The sequence below is a fragment of the Heteronotia binoei genome, chromosome 14, assembly GCF_032191835.1.
Source record: "Heteronotia binoei isolate CCM8104 ecotype False Entrance Well chromosome 14, APGP_CSIRO_Hbin_v1, whole genome shotgun sequence".
NCBI lineage: Eukaryota > Metazoa > Chordata > Lepidosauria > Squamata > Gekkonidae > Heteronotia > Heteronotia binoei.
Genome location: NC_083236.1, coordinates 20176941 through 20191245, shown reverse-complemented (window position 1 = coordinate 20191245; position 14305 = coordinate 20176941). Strand labels below are relative to the sequence as shown.

At 39.5% G+C, this 14305-nt stretch overlaps 1 protein-coding gene across 2 annotated transcripts in view; it reads left to right on the top strand.

Annotated features, from left to right (window-relative positions):
• PHF21B (PHD finger protein 21B) overlaps positions 1 to 14042 on the top strand; it is a 238701-nt gene extending 224659 nt beyond the window's left edge. For both annotated transcript variants that reach the window (XM_060254364.1, XM_060254363.1), the window contains one exon: positions 12342 to 14042. In XM_060254364.1, the coding sequence (XP_060110347.1) occupies positions 12342 to 12569 (228 nt within the window). In that variant the 3' untranslated portion in view covers positions 12570 to 14042. The remainder of the gene's footprint in view (positions 1 to 12341) is intronic.
• The last annotated feature ends 263 nt before the right edge of the window (positions 14043 to 14305 follow it).

Genomic DNA, 14305 nt, shown 5'->3' with positions numbered 1-14305 from the left:
CCTTGTACCTCTAACTGGCTAATAGTTACCAATGAACTTCCCCTCCATGAATTTGTCTAATCTGATTTTTAAAGCCATCTGCATTACAAGTCATGAATTGCATCAGTGAGGGCCAAAAATTAATTAAGTATTGTGTGAAGGTTATCTGAATCTATTGCCCATCAGTGTCCAAAGTAGTCCCCATATTTGTCTTGCTATCATTGTCTTTTGTTTCCTAAACTAGCCTCCCCCCCCCCCCCCCAGCTTTCTATGTAGGAAAGGTGCTCCAGTCCTATGATCCATTTTCTGGATATTTTCCAGGGCTACAATATCTTTTTTGAGATACAGTAACCAGAACAGTATGCAGTATTCCAAATGCATTCACCATTAAACAATACAAGGGGAAACATCTTGTTCTCTGTCTCCTTCCTGATAATCCCTAATATTTGCCTTTTCCCCTTGTTAATCAAGAGTGTTTCTCTTCCAGGGCATTGCTTAATTTCTTGCAGTAAGATGGAAGATTCACTTGGAAAGAATCAGAAACAGTTTTTTTATTAGGCGTTATTAAAATATATAAAATGGTTATCAGATTCTGAGTCATGCATGAATTGCATCAGCAAAGCTAATTTTTAAATTTCTGTATGACAGAATCCCTCAGTCTAACAAAAGATCTTAAGACAAGAACTCTTGAAACTCAGTAATCCTCCAGTGCAATGTTAACCCTGTTTAACAGAAAGATATAATTAACCCCAACAATTTCAAAAACCAAAATAAGAAACAAAACTAGTTGGCCAGTTCTTTGTTTGCTTGGAGCAGTCAAGCCGGTGGGGGGAGTTAGCAGTTACTGTTACTAAAAGCAGTAGGACAGGGGAGGCCAATGGTAGCTCTCCAGATGTTTTTTTTGCCTACAACTCCCATCAGCCCCAGCCAGCATGGCCCATGGCTGGGGCTGATGGGAGTTGTAGGCAAAAAACATCTGGAGAGCTACCATTGTCCACCCCTGCAGTAGGACAAGTAGACTATAAAACTGGTCAGTAAAAGGTTAAAAAGAGAGGCAAAAGAGAACAAGGCATTTAGATATAGTCCAAGGGTTACCTCCCCTTTTAATGACCGTCAAAAGCTTTGCCCAATCCATTCTTCTAGGAGTGGACTACCAGCCCTTTCTCCAGAACATCTAGAAGGTTCTAGTTCTGATAATTGTGCAGAATATCGCTGTCAATCACAATATCTTGCCAACCTATTTTGCTATGTCAGCCCCCTTCCATCATCCTGTCTAAAAGACAAACACATGGTGAGACTGATTTGCTGAAAAACTGCTGTTGCAATCTAAGGTCTAAGAAAAGCCTCTAAAACTTGTTTTGGAAACACATATGCCACGTTATATGATCACATTTGCTTTCGGTTAACTGATGTCCTTCTCATTGATCAGCTTTCTGGACTTATTTATACCAGTTCAATAGATTTTTTTTTCAATTGGGCTTTAACAAACTTGCAAGATCATGACCAGTGTGTAGGATCAAATTAGAAAATCACAAAAAGAAAGCCAAAGATATTTGAAGTGAAAGGCAAGAAATTAGCATTACTATGCAGCTGGCCATGTTTTTGTTCCAGAGCCACTATTATCCAGGAGTGACATCATAAAGTTAGGATGAGGGCTCCATGGCATTTGAAAGAAAATGGAAGAAGGATATACTTCTTTACAGGGTGATTTAAATGTGGAATTCACTGCCAGAGGATGTAGGGATAAATGGCTTTAAAGGGGGATTAGATAGATCCATGAAGGCTAAGTCTGTCAGTGGCTACTAGCCATGGTGACTGAGGGGAACCTCCACATTCAGAGATACCAAGCCTCTGAATCCCAGAACCAGGAGGCAACATTAGGGGAATGCCTGGACCTCTGTGTCCTGTTGTTGGTCCTCCAAAGGAATTGGTTGCCCACTGTGTATGACAGGATGCTGGACTGGATGGACCACTGGTCTGATCCAGCAAGGCTCTTTTTATGCTATTATGTTCTTAATAGGGTTGCCACGTCTGACTCAGGAAATATCTGGGAACTTTGGGGGTGGAGCCGAGACACATTGGGGTGGAGCCAGGATACTTTGGGATGGAGCCAGGAACAAGGTTGTGACAAGCACAATTGAACTCCAAAGGGGGTACCTTCTACAGGGGCTTGTAGAATAAGACCCTCTGGTCCAATCTTTTTGAAATTTGTGGGAGCGGGGGGCTTAAGGAGAGGCACCAAATGTCTCTCTGAACATTTGGTGCCTCTACCTCAAAAAACAGCCCCTCCAGAGCCTCAGATACCCACAGATTGATTCTCCATTATACCCTATGGAGATTATTATTTATTTATTAGTTTTGTGAAGTGCCTTGTCCTGGCCGATGCTGGGCTCTAAGTGATGTACATCAACATAAGATACATATAAAATCAGTAAATCCAATTAATTAAAAACAGTTTACAACCCAACGACATCCTTTGTAGTGTGCAATAATTCAGCTTTCAAGGTATTGAGAGCAGAGAATCCTCCCGGGGGGTGCCAGCCCAACAACTGTAGCTGTTCTCAAGCAAAAGCCTGGTGGAACATCTCTGCTTTGCAGGCCCTGCAGAATTGTAGAAGATCCTGCAGGGCCCTAGTATCTTCCGGCAGAGTGTTCCACCAGGTCGGGGCCGAGACTGAAAAGGTCCTGGCCCTCATTGAGGACAGCCAGACCTTTTGGGGGCCAGGGATCATCAGTAGATTTTTACCTGTAGAGCATAATGCTCTTCCAGGGACATAGCGGAGGAGGTGGTCTCGTAGATACATTGGTCCCTGACTGCTCAAGGCCAATATGGTCAGAACCAGAATCTTGAATCTAACTCTGTACTCAACCAGAAGCCAGTATAGCTGGCCCAGCACAGGTAGAATATGTGCCATCCGTGGTGTTCCTGTCAGGATTCATGCTGCTGCATCCTAGACCTGTTGGAGTTTCCAGGTCAAAGTCAAGGGCAGGCCAGTGTAGAGCGAGTTACAGTAGTCTACCCTGGAGGTGACCATCGCATGGATTATTGTGGCTATGTCCAAGTGAGGCAGGAGGGGAGTCAGTTGTTTAGCTTAGCGTGGATGAAAGAACGCCACTTTAGAAGTGTGTGTGACCTGGGCCTCCACTGAGAGAGAGGCATCCAGGGTCACTCCCAAGATTAGTCTCCATAGGGAAACAATGCGGTGCCCAGCGGACATTCTCCCCTCCTTTCTGATAACCCTGAAGCAAGGGGAGGGCCTCCAAACCGGGGGATCCCCTACCCCCCACTGGGGATTGGCAACCCTAGTTCTTAATAACTTGTTACTAGGTAGCCAAGTGGGACGTGATCCCTTGAAGTCCATCCATGCACAACTACATGAGGGTAGGAAGGAAAGAGCAAGAGATGGACACTTCCAACTGAAGTCTGGGAATCGCATGTATACAGGAGTGAAGCTAGAAGGCAGAATGAGCAGAATGCACTTTTCACTGTTGAAACACTGACTGCAGAAAGACTGTTTTACATAAAGGCCTAATGTGATGAGAGCAATCAAAAATATTATGCTGCAAAACGACTTGGTTGTTGAGGTTTTCATTAAATTAAAATGGAGCAATTGAATGGCCAGATGCAATAAAAGTGGAGAATTAAATTTCAAAGCAATTGAATTAAGAGGAACACATAAAACCAAGGGGTAATGGACCCTGCACTTTGAAATATGAAAATTAATTTGTAAAACGTTGTAACATTAAAGAGTAAAATGAAATATAACTTATTCAAGGCAGCTTTTGGAAGGTGATGTCTTTGTATTAGCATCTATGTCACAGGGGATGCCTGTTTTATATCAATAGGTGGATACATTCAAATAAATCTTTTTTTGTTTGTTTGTTTGGCATGAACACTTGTTGGCCTTTACTGAGGGAGATTTACAAAGTGATTATTTCCCCTTGGGGATGTATGTTTCAAACTCCAATCAGCAAACTCTTCTGTCTCCCATTCCCATGAGGGTCCGATTCAAATACACTCTGCTAATTTAGCTTCGTATTGGTAGTGGTAGTCTGACTATTCCCTGTAATTCTTCTTGTTAAAACAATTTTATTTGGTAACATATGGTAACAAATTATATTTCTTGCATCATTAATTAGAGGTATCATCAAAGAGGAGAGTGGGGAGCACCCAAAGTAATGAAAAAGTTCTACCAGTTTTTGTAGAGACCTGAATTTAGCATCCAACGGAGACATGAATGCTTTGGCTGAGAGATAAAAGACAGCCCAGAAGAGAAGCTGACCACATGTTGGATGATATTAGTGGCAGATGGGATAGTCAGAAGTGTGATGGCATTTCCTCCGCGTGTGCAAGTGTGTGCCTCAACTTCGATGCGCATGTGATTAGCAAGGAAAATATGCTTTGTTCCTTTGCCTTCACATGGTCTCAATATCTGCAGTTATCACATACTAGTATTTGTTAAAAAATAAAGTAAAAGATTATTCTCTTCCCCTGTTCATGCGTAAATGCATCACACAAGTGCCTTTTTGTAGAATCTTTCTTTATAAAAACAAAAATCAACCCAAAAGCTGAATATGAAGCTTAAAGTGCTAAAAAAAAAAAACCCCACTGTCCCACCAGCCTCCTCCCTTTCCCCCGCTCTGCGTCATCCAGGCCTTTCACATGTTCACTGGGTTTTCTGTTTCAAATCCTAGTTGCCAGTGTTTCTCATAAGTTCCTTAACATCAGCCCCCTTGTTGCCCCCAGACACCCATGAAATGTCTGCAAATGCCACTTTATTGCAAAATGACTGCAGATTCATTAAGCAGCAGGATTTACAGGCAATAACATGATCAATATAACATTAATATATCGCATTATTCCAGAAGGCTCCTAAAAGGTCTGCCTGTGGCCTGAAATATACACAGAATCATTGTTTCACTCACAGAATGGAAGCAGAAATGCCTCTAAATGCTTCAAAACATGCCTTTCTTCCCCTCCTCCTACCCCGTCATCTCACTGGACCATCTCAGCAATGCTTTCCTTTCAGATGATGACTAAATCCATGAGGTGCCTACTCCCATATGAACCTACCTAATAGGGTTGCCAACCTCCAGGTAGTGGCTGGAGATCTCCTGGGATTACAACTGATCTCCAGGTGACAGGGATCAGTTCATCTGAGAGAACTGGAGAAAATGGCCTCTGTGGCATTATACCCAACTGAATTCTCTCACCACCCCAAAGCCTGCCCTTCTCAGGCACCACCTCCCAAATCTCCAGATATTTCCCATCTCAAAGCTGGCAACCTTACCAGTCACTCCACATTCAGAGGCAGTAAACCTCAAATCCTAGCACAAGGAGGCAACATCAGGGGAAGGCCTTGGCCACTACGCCCTGCTCTTGGCTCTCTCAAGTAACTGGTTGGCTACTGTGTGAGACAGGATACTTAAATGGATTAGGGATGACAGCCTCCAGGTAAGACCTGGAAATCCGCTGGAATTTCAGCATATCACCAGTCTATACAGATCAGTTCCCTGAGAGAAAACTGATGCTTTGGAAGGTGGACTCTATGGAATTTTACCCCGCCCCCCCCCCCCCCCCAAAAGGTCCCTGTCCTCAACAGGCTCCATTCACAAATCTCCAAGAGCCTCCGAACCAGAACCCCTCTGCCCCCATTCCCCATCTGGCAACCCCTAAACTACCACTGGCCTGATCCAGCAAAGCTCTTCTTATGTTCTGACACTGAATGGAAACCCTTTTTTGTTTTGTTTTGTTGTTTTGCATTCTTCCAATAACTGTTACCGGCCCTTACCCCTGGTTGTGTTGTTACAGGTATTTATGCTTGATTTAATGGTTTAACTATTTTAAATGCTGTTTTAATGTCTTGATGTTTTCTGTCTTGGGGACCCTCTTTGGGTGGCAAGATGGCACATAAATGTTTCAGATAAATAGTAAATATAGAGTACACCCATCCTGCCACCAGCAGCAGCTTCCTCATCTGTCCACCTCACTTTTTTTGATACATTCTTTCCCATCAGTAATGTATATTATTATGCACAAAGAGATTTTGTGGAGTTGTGGAGTCCGTGGAAGTGTCCAGGTTGGCTCCCCAAATGCCCCCAAGAAAAGGAGGAAGCAAAAAGAACTAGAACTGCTATGCCATCCGCAGAAACAGGTGTCCTTCACTAGTGATTAATTAGCCCAAACTGGGGTAGAAAAATATCCCATATCCCACATAAAGTGTCCCTCTGTCTTTCAGGCACTCTCTGCTTATGTGGTTAACCACTGCGACTGCACTTGATGTGTCCACACTGAGTGAAGCTAACTGAGATATTGCTGGTCCCATAGCTAAGCCTCTTTCTTTTTGAGACATACAGATGAGTTCTGTGATCGGTATTTCTCAGGAATGTCATAGTTCTGTTTCATTGCTGGAAAATAGTAGGATAAAAGATCTCCTTCTTAGGTTAAAACAATTTTATTTGGTAACATATGGTAACAAATTATATTTCTTGCATCATTAATAACTTCTTTTATCTATCCCATATATGACTTTCTACCCACCCCTCCCCCTGTTACTTGACCCCCGCCGGTGTTATTTACTTAAAGTACTAGTGTTTAAAGGTACCCTTAACTAATAAAAACAAAAATTAATATTCTTCTTTTTTCTAAGACTTAATCATTATCAAAAATTGTCCAATGTCCTTTTATTTTCTACTCTTTTTCTACATATCTTCTGAACTTTTCCCACTCCATCTTAAAAACTTCTAAATCATAATCTCTTAAAATTCTTGTTAATTTGTCCATTTCACTCCATGTCATAACTTTTACAATCCAATCCCATTTCTCTGGTATTTTTTCTTGCTTCCACAACTGCGCATATAATGTCCTAGCAGCTGAAAGCAAGTACCAAATTATAGTTCTATCTTCTTTTGGAAATTTTTCCATTTGTAATCCCAACAGAAATGTCTCTGCAAACTTTCTTAAATTCATATCCCAAGATCCTAGAAATTTCTTGTTGAATCATCTGCCAATACTTTTTTGCTCTTTCACAAGTCCACCACATATGGTAGAAAGAACCTTCATGTTTTTTACATTTCCAACATCTGTCTGGCATCTTATTATTCATCTTTGCCAATTTCTTAGGAGTCATATACCATCTATACATCATTTTTAAACAGTTCTCTTTAATACTATGACATGTCGAAAGCTTCATAGAGTTCTTCCACAAATATTCCCAAATTTCCATCTGTATTTCTTTATTTACATTAATTGCCCACTTAATCATTTGAGATTTCACTACTTCATTTTAAAAGTAATTTATATAATTTTGAAGTTAATTTTTTGTTGTCTCCAAGCAGAACTTTTTCCATTTCTGTTTGCTCTTTTCTTATTCCTTCAGTTTTAATGTCATTCTCCACCAAGCTCTTTATTTGTTGCATTTGAAACCAATCATATTTATTATTCAGCTCTTCAGCAGTTTTCAATTCTATTTTGCCACTTTGTATTTTTAATAGTTGATTATATGACAACCACTTTTCTTCACCCGTCTCAGCTGTTATTTTTATCACTTCGGCTGGCACTATCCATAACAGTTTTCTCTCATCTCCATATTTCTTATATTTCATCCATGTATTTAGCAAGCTGTTTCTTATATAATGGTGAGAGAAAAAGCCGTCTATCTTCCCCCCCCCCCATCATACATATAAGCGTGCCAGCCAAATTTATTTCCATGACCTTCCAATGCTAAGGGTTTTTTGTTTAACAACATTATCCATTCTTTTATCCATACTAAGCAAACTGCTTCATGATATAATTTTAAGTCTGGTAATTGAAATCCGCCTCTCTCTTTTGCATTTTTTAAATTTTTTCATTTTAATTCTTGGTTTCTTCCCCGCCCACACAAACTCTGAAATTTTTCTTTGCCATCTATTAAATTGTTTACTGTTTTTCACAATCGGAATAGTTTGAAACAAATACATTATTCTTGGTAGAATAATTGCGGCTATTCTACCCAACAGTGACAAATTAAGTTTATTCCACTTTAACATATCTTCATCCATTTTATGCCATAGCTTCTCATAATTATTTTTGAACAAATCAATATTCTTCATTGTTATCTCCACACCCAAATATTTTACCTTGAAGGTAACTTCACAGCCCGTTAGTCTCTGCAATTCTTGTTGCTTATTTATTTGCATATTTTTACATAGAAGTTTTGATTTTTCTTTATTAATACAAAGTCCCGCCAACTCCCCATATTTTTGTATTTTGGCTAACAACGAAGGTGTGACTTGTATGGGGTTTTCATTTATAAACATTATATCATCTGCAAATGCTCTGTATTTGTAAGTAAATCCTTTTACTTTTAATCCTTCTATTTCTTTATCTTCTTGAATTTGCATCAGTAATATTTCAAGAGTCATTATAAACAACAGTGGGGAAAGTGGACAACCTTGTCTTGTACCTTTACTAATTATCATGTCTTCTGTAAGATCAGCATTTATACATAGCCTTGCACGTTGTTCAGTATATATTGCTTTTATCATTCTTATAAAGCTTTCTCTCAGCTCCATTTTCTCCATTACTGCAAACATAAAATCCCAATTTAAATTGTCAAATGCTTTCTCTGTGTCTGCAAAGAATAATGCTACTTCCTTTTCTGGATGTCTTTCATAATATTCTACAATATTTACAACAATTCTGATATTATCTCTTATTTGCCTTTTGGGAAGAAACCCCTCTTGATCTTCCTTTATAAAGTTTATCAAATATTGTTTAAACCGTTCTGCCAAGATACTTGTATATATTTTATAGTCATTATTTAATAATGAAATTGGTCTATAATTTTTTACGTTCGTAACATCTCTGTCTTCCTTTGGAATCAACGAAATAACATCTTCCTTCCATGTATTTGGTATTGTCCCTTTTGTTCTTATCATATTCATCAATTTTTGAAGTTTCGGGATTAACTCCTCTTTGAGGGTTTTAAAAAATTTAGCTGAATATCCATCTGGCCCAGGTGCTTTTCCATTTTCCATTGCATTAATTGCTGCTTCAATTTCTATTTTTTCAATTGGATTGTTCAAAACTTTTTGCATATTTTCTGCTAAGGGTGCTATTTTTATCTTTTGTAAGTACTCATCCATCTTTTCTTTCCTTATTTTAACACCTTTAAATAACTTGGCATAATACTTAAAGAATTCTCTTTTTATTCCTTCTTGATCTACCACCTCTCTTCCATCCACCACAATTTTATTAATAATTTTACTTTCTCTCTTTTTCTTCAGTTGCCAGGCCAAAGTTTTATGTCTTGCTGAAAAAAGGTATAGTCCCTCACTTTAGGATTAAATTTCCTCCATATATCCTCCAAATTTTCTTGTTTGACCAATTCAAAAAAAGACTTTGGCAATTTTCCTTCCTTATTATCCCCCCCCCCCCCCGCCAGACCTATCCAGTGTGTTCTTAATTGTTCCATTAAAGTCCCCCATTATCAAAACTTGGTCATAAGTCAGTTCATCAAATTGTTGTATAATGTCTTTTTAAAAAGCATCCTTTGCACCATTTGGTGCATACATTCCCAATAACAACTTTTTTTTGCATTTAATATTATTTCTACCGCTACAAATCTTCCATCTTTATCTTTAAACACTAATTTCGGCTCCAACTCTTGTTTAATATAGAAAATCACTCCACTTTTCTTCTGTTCAGCCAATGAATAAAATTCTAGTCCCAGTTGTTTATTCCATAAAAATTTGTAATCTTTTTGTTTGATATGCACTTCTTGTAAACAAACTATATTACAATTTTGCTTTTTAATCCAATGAAACATTGCCTTTCTTTTTTGTGGTGAATTTAGTCCATTTACATTCCAAGATAATAATTTGTAATCCATCATGGTGCAAATTCTTTATGTTCTTCATAAAACCTACGCAGTTCCTGTGTGCTTGTAATTGTAATCCTTTTACCTTGCAGCTCAAAGCTCAGACCTTCAGGTATTATCCATCTATACCTCATTTCATTGTCACATAGTTTTTCTGTCAATTTTTGTATGCTTTTCTGTCATTTATCACTCGTCTTGGCAATTCTTTCATGATTCTTACTCTGCTGCCTCCCACTATCAATGTCTTTTCAAAATTTTTATTCAAGATTTTTCCCACCATTTCTTTTGTCATATATCTTACAACCACATCTCTTGGTAGATTATTTTTCTTGGCATTAGTGAGTTCACTCTATAGTCATACATGCTTCTAGTCCCTTCAGGATCTTCCTCCAAAAATTCTGCAATTATTCTTATTATATATCCTTTCAAATCAGTCTCTTCATCCTCAGGTACTCCTCTCAGACGTATCTGGGTTTCCATCAATTTGCAGTCATGAATTGCCACCTTTTGCATTTTTAGCAAGGTGGAATCATGTACTTTCACTCTCTCTTCCACCTCTTGCACTTTCTTTGATGTTATCACAGTCTCATTTCTGAGATCTTCTATATCTTTCCTTAGCTCTTCAATGTCTTTTCTAATTTCTTTTTTAGAAGCAGTTATCATGTCTCTCACCCCTTTCATCATCCTGGCTTCTATTGCTTCTAATTGCTCTTGCATTTTCTCCATTGAGGCAGTCCTTGCATGGGCTAACTTATGCTCTGACATTTAAAAAAACACCGAAAATTTTGACCTCTCCAAATTAAATTTAAACTATCAGGTTTGATAGAGTAAGACTTGCCCTTTTCAATAAGCCTAATTTCGCCGTCCTCAGAGCCTCCTGGGCTTAGATATTTTTAAAGTTTTTATTTCTTCCAAAATGGTGGTCGCGACTTTCTGCTTCACTTTAAAAAAAAATTTCCTTCAAAAGGCTTCTAAAATAATTATCAGCGATAATGTCCAAGAGTATTTACCTTATAATTGTCACCTCTGTCAGCTTCACCAATTTTTAATGTCCCGAACACTTTAAAAACTTTGTTTAAATTTTGACCTCCTAGCAATGGCTGCTGATGTTTTTCTAAGATATTATAGTCCTAGAGTAGGCTAGCTGCTTCAATGATTTCCCTCTTCCATCCAACACTTCCTGCTTTTCTTGCCACCAAATCCCATTTTCACTGGTAAAAAGATGTTGCGATGTTTGACGTATTTCCTGTGTTGACTGGGGCTTTTTCACCAAAACCGCAGTAGACAAAATAATAAATTCCTTTCCACTTTTTAGCACTATCCTTTAAATTTACAAAGTTCAAATTTCGCCCCTTCTTCTTCCAAGCTTTCTGAATCTCTATTTCCCACCTTCTGATTTTATTTTGTTTAACTTTAAATAGTTTCAGAATGAAGACAGTCATCAGTACCTTTTTCTGCAGTTATCCAGATCCAACACCGGTCTTGTATAGCTTTAGATGTTTAGCAGTCTCAAAGAAGGTTAGGATCCTGTTGAGCTTATGTCAAATAAATGACTCTGGAAACTTCTGCAGATGATGAATATGCAACTCGTCTCCGGAGACCCCTCAAAGCCTCAAAGGAGCCCCCCTCCCAGGACTCCCTTTTAGCCAAGGTAAATCTCCTCAGAGTTTCCTGTGCATATCTTGGACTGATCTCTGACTGAGAAAAGTAGGCAGTAGGCATTAAATTGCCCTCCACTACCCCGAACAGAAGCCCCAGCCTGCTCCCCTTCTGAGAAGCAATTCAGCTGGGCATTTTCCAACCCCAGAACTCTATTCCCTGTAACTCTTGACACACACCCAGAAGAACAGAACAGTAAATAGAATGGGAGCTGATTCTGTGTTGGGTGATCCCACACTGTCAGAGAATGTGTGAGTTGATTTCAAGCTGGATTTTGCCAGGTCAGACAGTAAAATCCAGTTGGAAAGTGCATTGAAAAATAGATTTAAACTGCATTGTTTAGCATGTGTGATTGCAGCCTTAGACTATTTCAAAGGCCCATGTTTAACCAGGTCCTTTTTGACTTCTGAAGAGCGGATTTTCAATTCACAACTTGTTTTTGAAAGCACCTTCAAAATCACTATTTGCCCTTCAGTTGTTGGATGGGGAAGAAACGTCAGCCCACATTCCTCTTGAGCTCATGGAATTTGTTGTGCAGTTCTTTGGATTCTGGGCCCTGGAAACAAAAAAGCCAACAAACTACCTTTTGTATCTTGCATATTAATCCATTAGAGAGAAGCTTTGACCAGAATCCCCTGCCTCTATTGCAGTCTACATAGACATACATACCAGGTAGGTCCACTGGTGACCTCCGCTTTTCAACAGCCCCATTGTGATTCTGAAAGTATGCTTAAAGGGTGTTAAAGTGTAATTAACTGAAGTTGAATCATCACCCAGAAAAAGTGTGTCTGCACTGGATGCCAGCTTACCCGTCCTTTCCTTTCTTTTGTTTTTGTTTGACAGAAGCGCTTAGAGCTAAAAAACAGCCTCTTGGCCCAGCAGAAAGGGGTCCAGTTATCGCTGGAACGCCTCAAAACTCTCATTAGACTGATTCAGAATGAGCCGATGATTCAGGTTACCATGACAACCACCACCACCTCCTCCCTGCTGACTGTTCCCTGGATCAAGCCTTCTTCTGCCTCAGCTGCTGCGGTACACAAAGCCCTGCAGCCAACACAGGGTAACAATTGACGGAGGAGGCCGGAGCACCTTTTTCTTCACCAAGAAAGGGAACCGCCTCCCCCTGCAGGAAACACTCTAGGCACATGCAAGACCAAGGGATACACGACAACTGCAGCGAGGAGGAAACTGAAGGAAAAAGGCTATGTTGGTCTGTCTGTTGGTAAACCTATCCCAATCCGCTGGGCGTTACAGCCACTTCCCAGAGAGCAGGTCCTGCTGCAGTTCCGTACTGCTGAGATCTTTGGTGCTTGCGAGATTTTTTTTCTTCTTTCATTACGTTGGCCTTAATGTGTCTATGAAGGAATATGAACAACTGAGGAGCCTTCGTTGGCCACCAGGGCAGAGTGGGTGGGTAGGCAGGTGGGTGGGGTGGAGTATTGTTTTGGGTAGGACAGACAGTTGGGGAGGAGTTTGCCTTCTAAAAGAAAAAAAATAGTTTTAAATGCAAAGATTTAGTGAGATAGTATGCAGGTAGATGGTAAAAGGGGAGCAAGAATGAGAAACTGGTGACGTTGAGGGTCGGGGTGGAACAAATGGCTTAGAACTCAATGCGGATTCTTGATTTTAAAATTCACAAGGTCTGTCCCATTGATTCAGGTTGAACGAAGCATGAGCTGTTTGAGAAGAATTACGTTTGTGAGACACTCACAGAGCCTTTGGAATCAAATCTTTTTTTTCCAGTATTATAGTTGAGAATCGCAGATATTTAAATTAAAAAACATTGTATGAAATTAGCATTTCTAGTGAAATATTGAAGTATTTTCATGCTGATGCTTCTGTATATGCGTTCTGAAGTATTTAAAGAGGTAAGCCTGTAAAAAAAACCTGTTAAATTTTGCAGGGCCTTTTGACTTATTTTGCTATTAATGTATTTTTCTCATGGAGTTTTTTGTGCAAGGTTTTAGCATAAACCATAAAAGTGACAAATATCTTCAGCAGGTTGGATCTTTATTTTTTGTATGTTTTGTTAAAGAAAGAAAGCAAATAAGCTTTTTTCTGTTTTGCTTCTTCTGTCTCAACAGTACAAATGATATGCCAAATAACTTTACACTTTTGTACTGCATTTTTACTGTGAAGTATGGAATGTGAAAAATATTTTTTTTCTCCTTTTTTCTTTCTTTCGTTACTTTTTGCTTGCAGAACTGTCTGCTAAATAGTACAGGAAATAAACTGCCTCAAGGGGTTACTTCTTTTAGTCAATAGATTAAGAGCTTTGGGGGTGGGAGAGGATGTCAGATTCTAAAGAACTGGTTGCTTGTTTGTTTGTTTGTTTGTTTTGAAAAAGGAACTATTTTTTCTATTTTTTAATCACACATGAAACATTCAGTATTAGCCTGAGATAATGCTAGAGAACCTGCTTCTTTCTCATGAGCTAGTCTTCCTGATGCAACAAGGGGCAATTCTGGCCCCATCATAGGCCAAGAGGCATCTATGCTCGAAACCTAGGCTTGCCAACCTCCAGGTAGTAGCTGGAGATCTCCTGGGATTACAACTGATCTCCAGGAGACACCTGGGGAAAATGGCTGCTTTTGAAAGTGGACTCTGTGGCATTCTATCCCATTGAAGTCCCTCCACTCCCCAAACCCCGCCCTCAGGCTCCACCCCCAAATCTCCAGGTATTTTCTAACCTGGAGCTGAAACACCCTACAGAAACCTGAGGAGGCCTACCTCAGAAGTCAGTGATGGGCAACCCAGTATCTCTTCAGCCTGGCTGATTTAGTCTACTGATTTCTATTTTCTTCCCT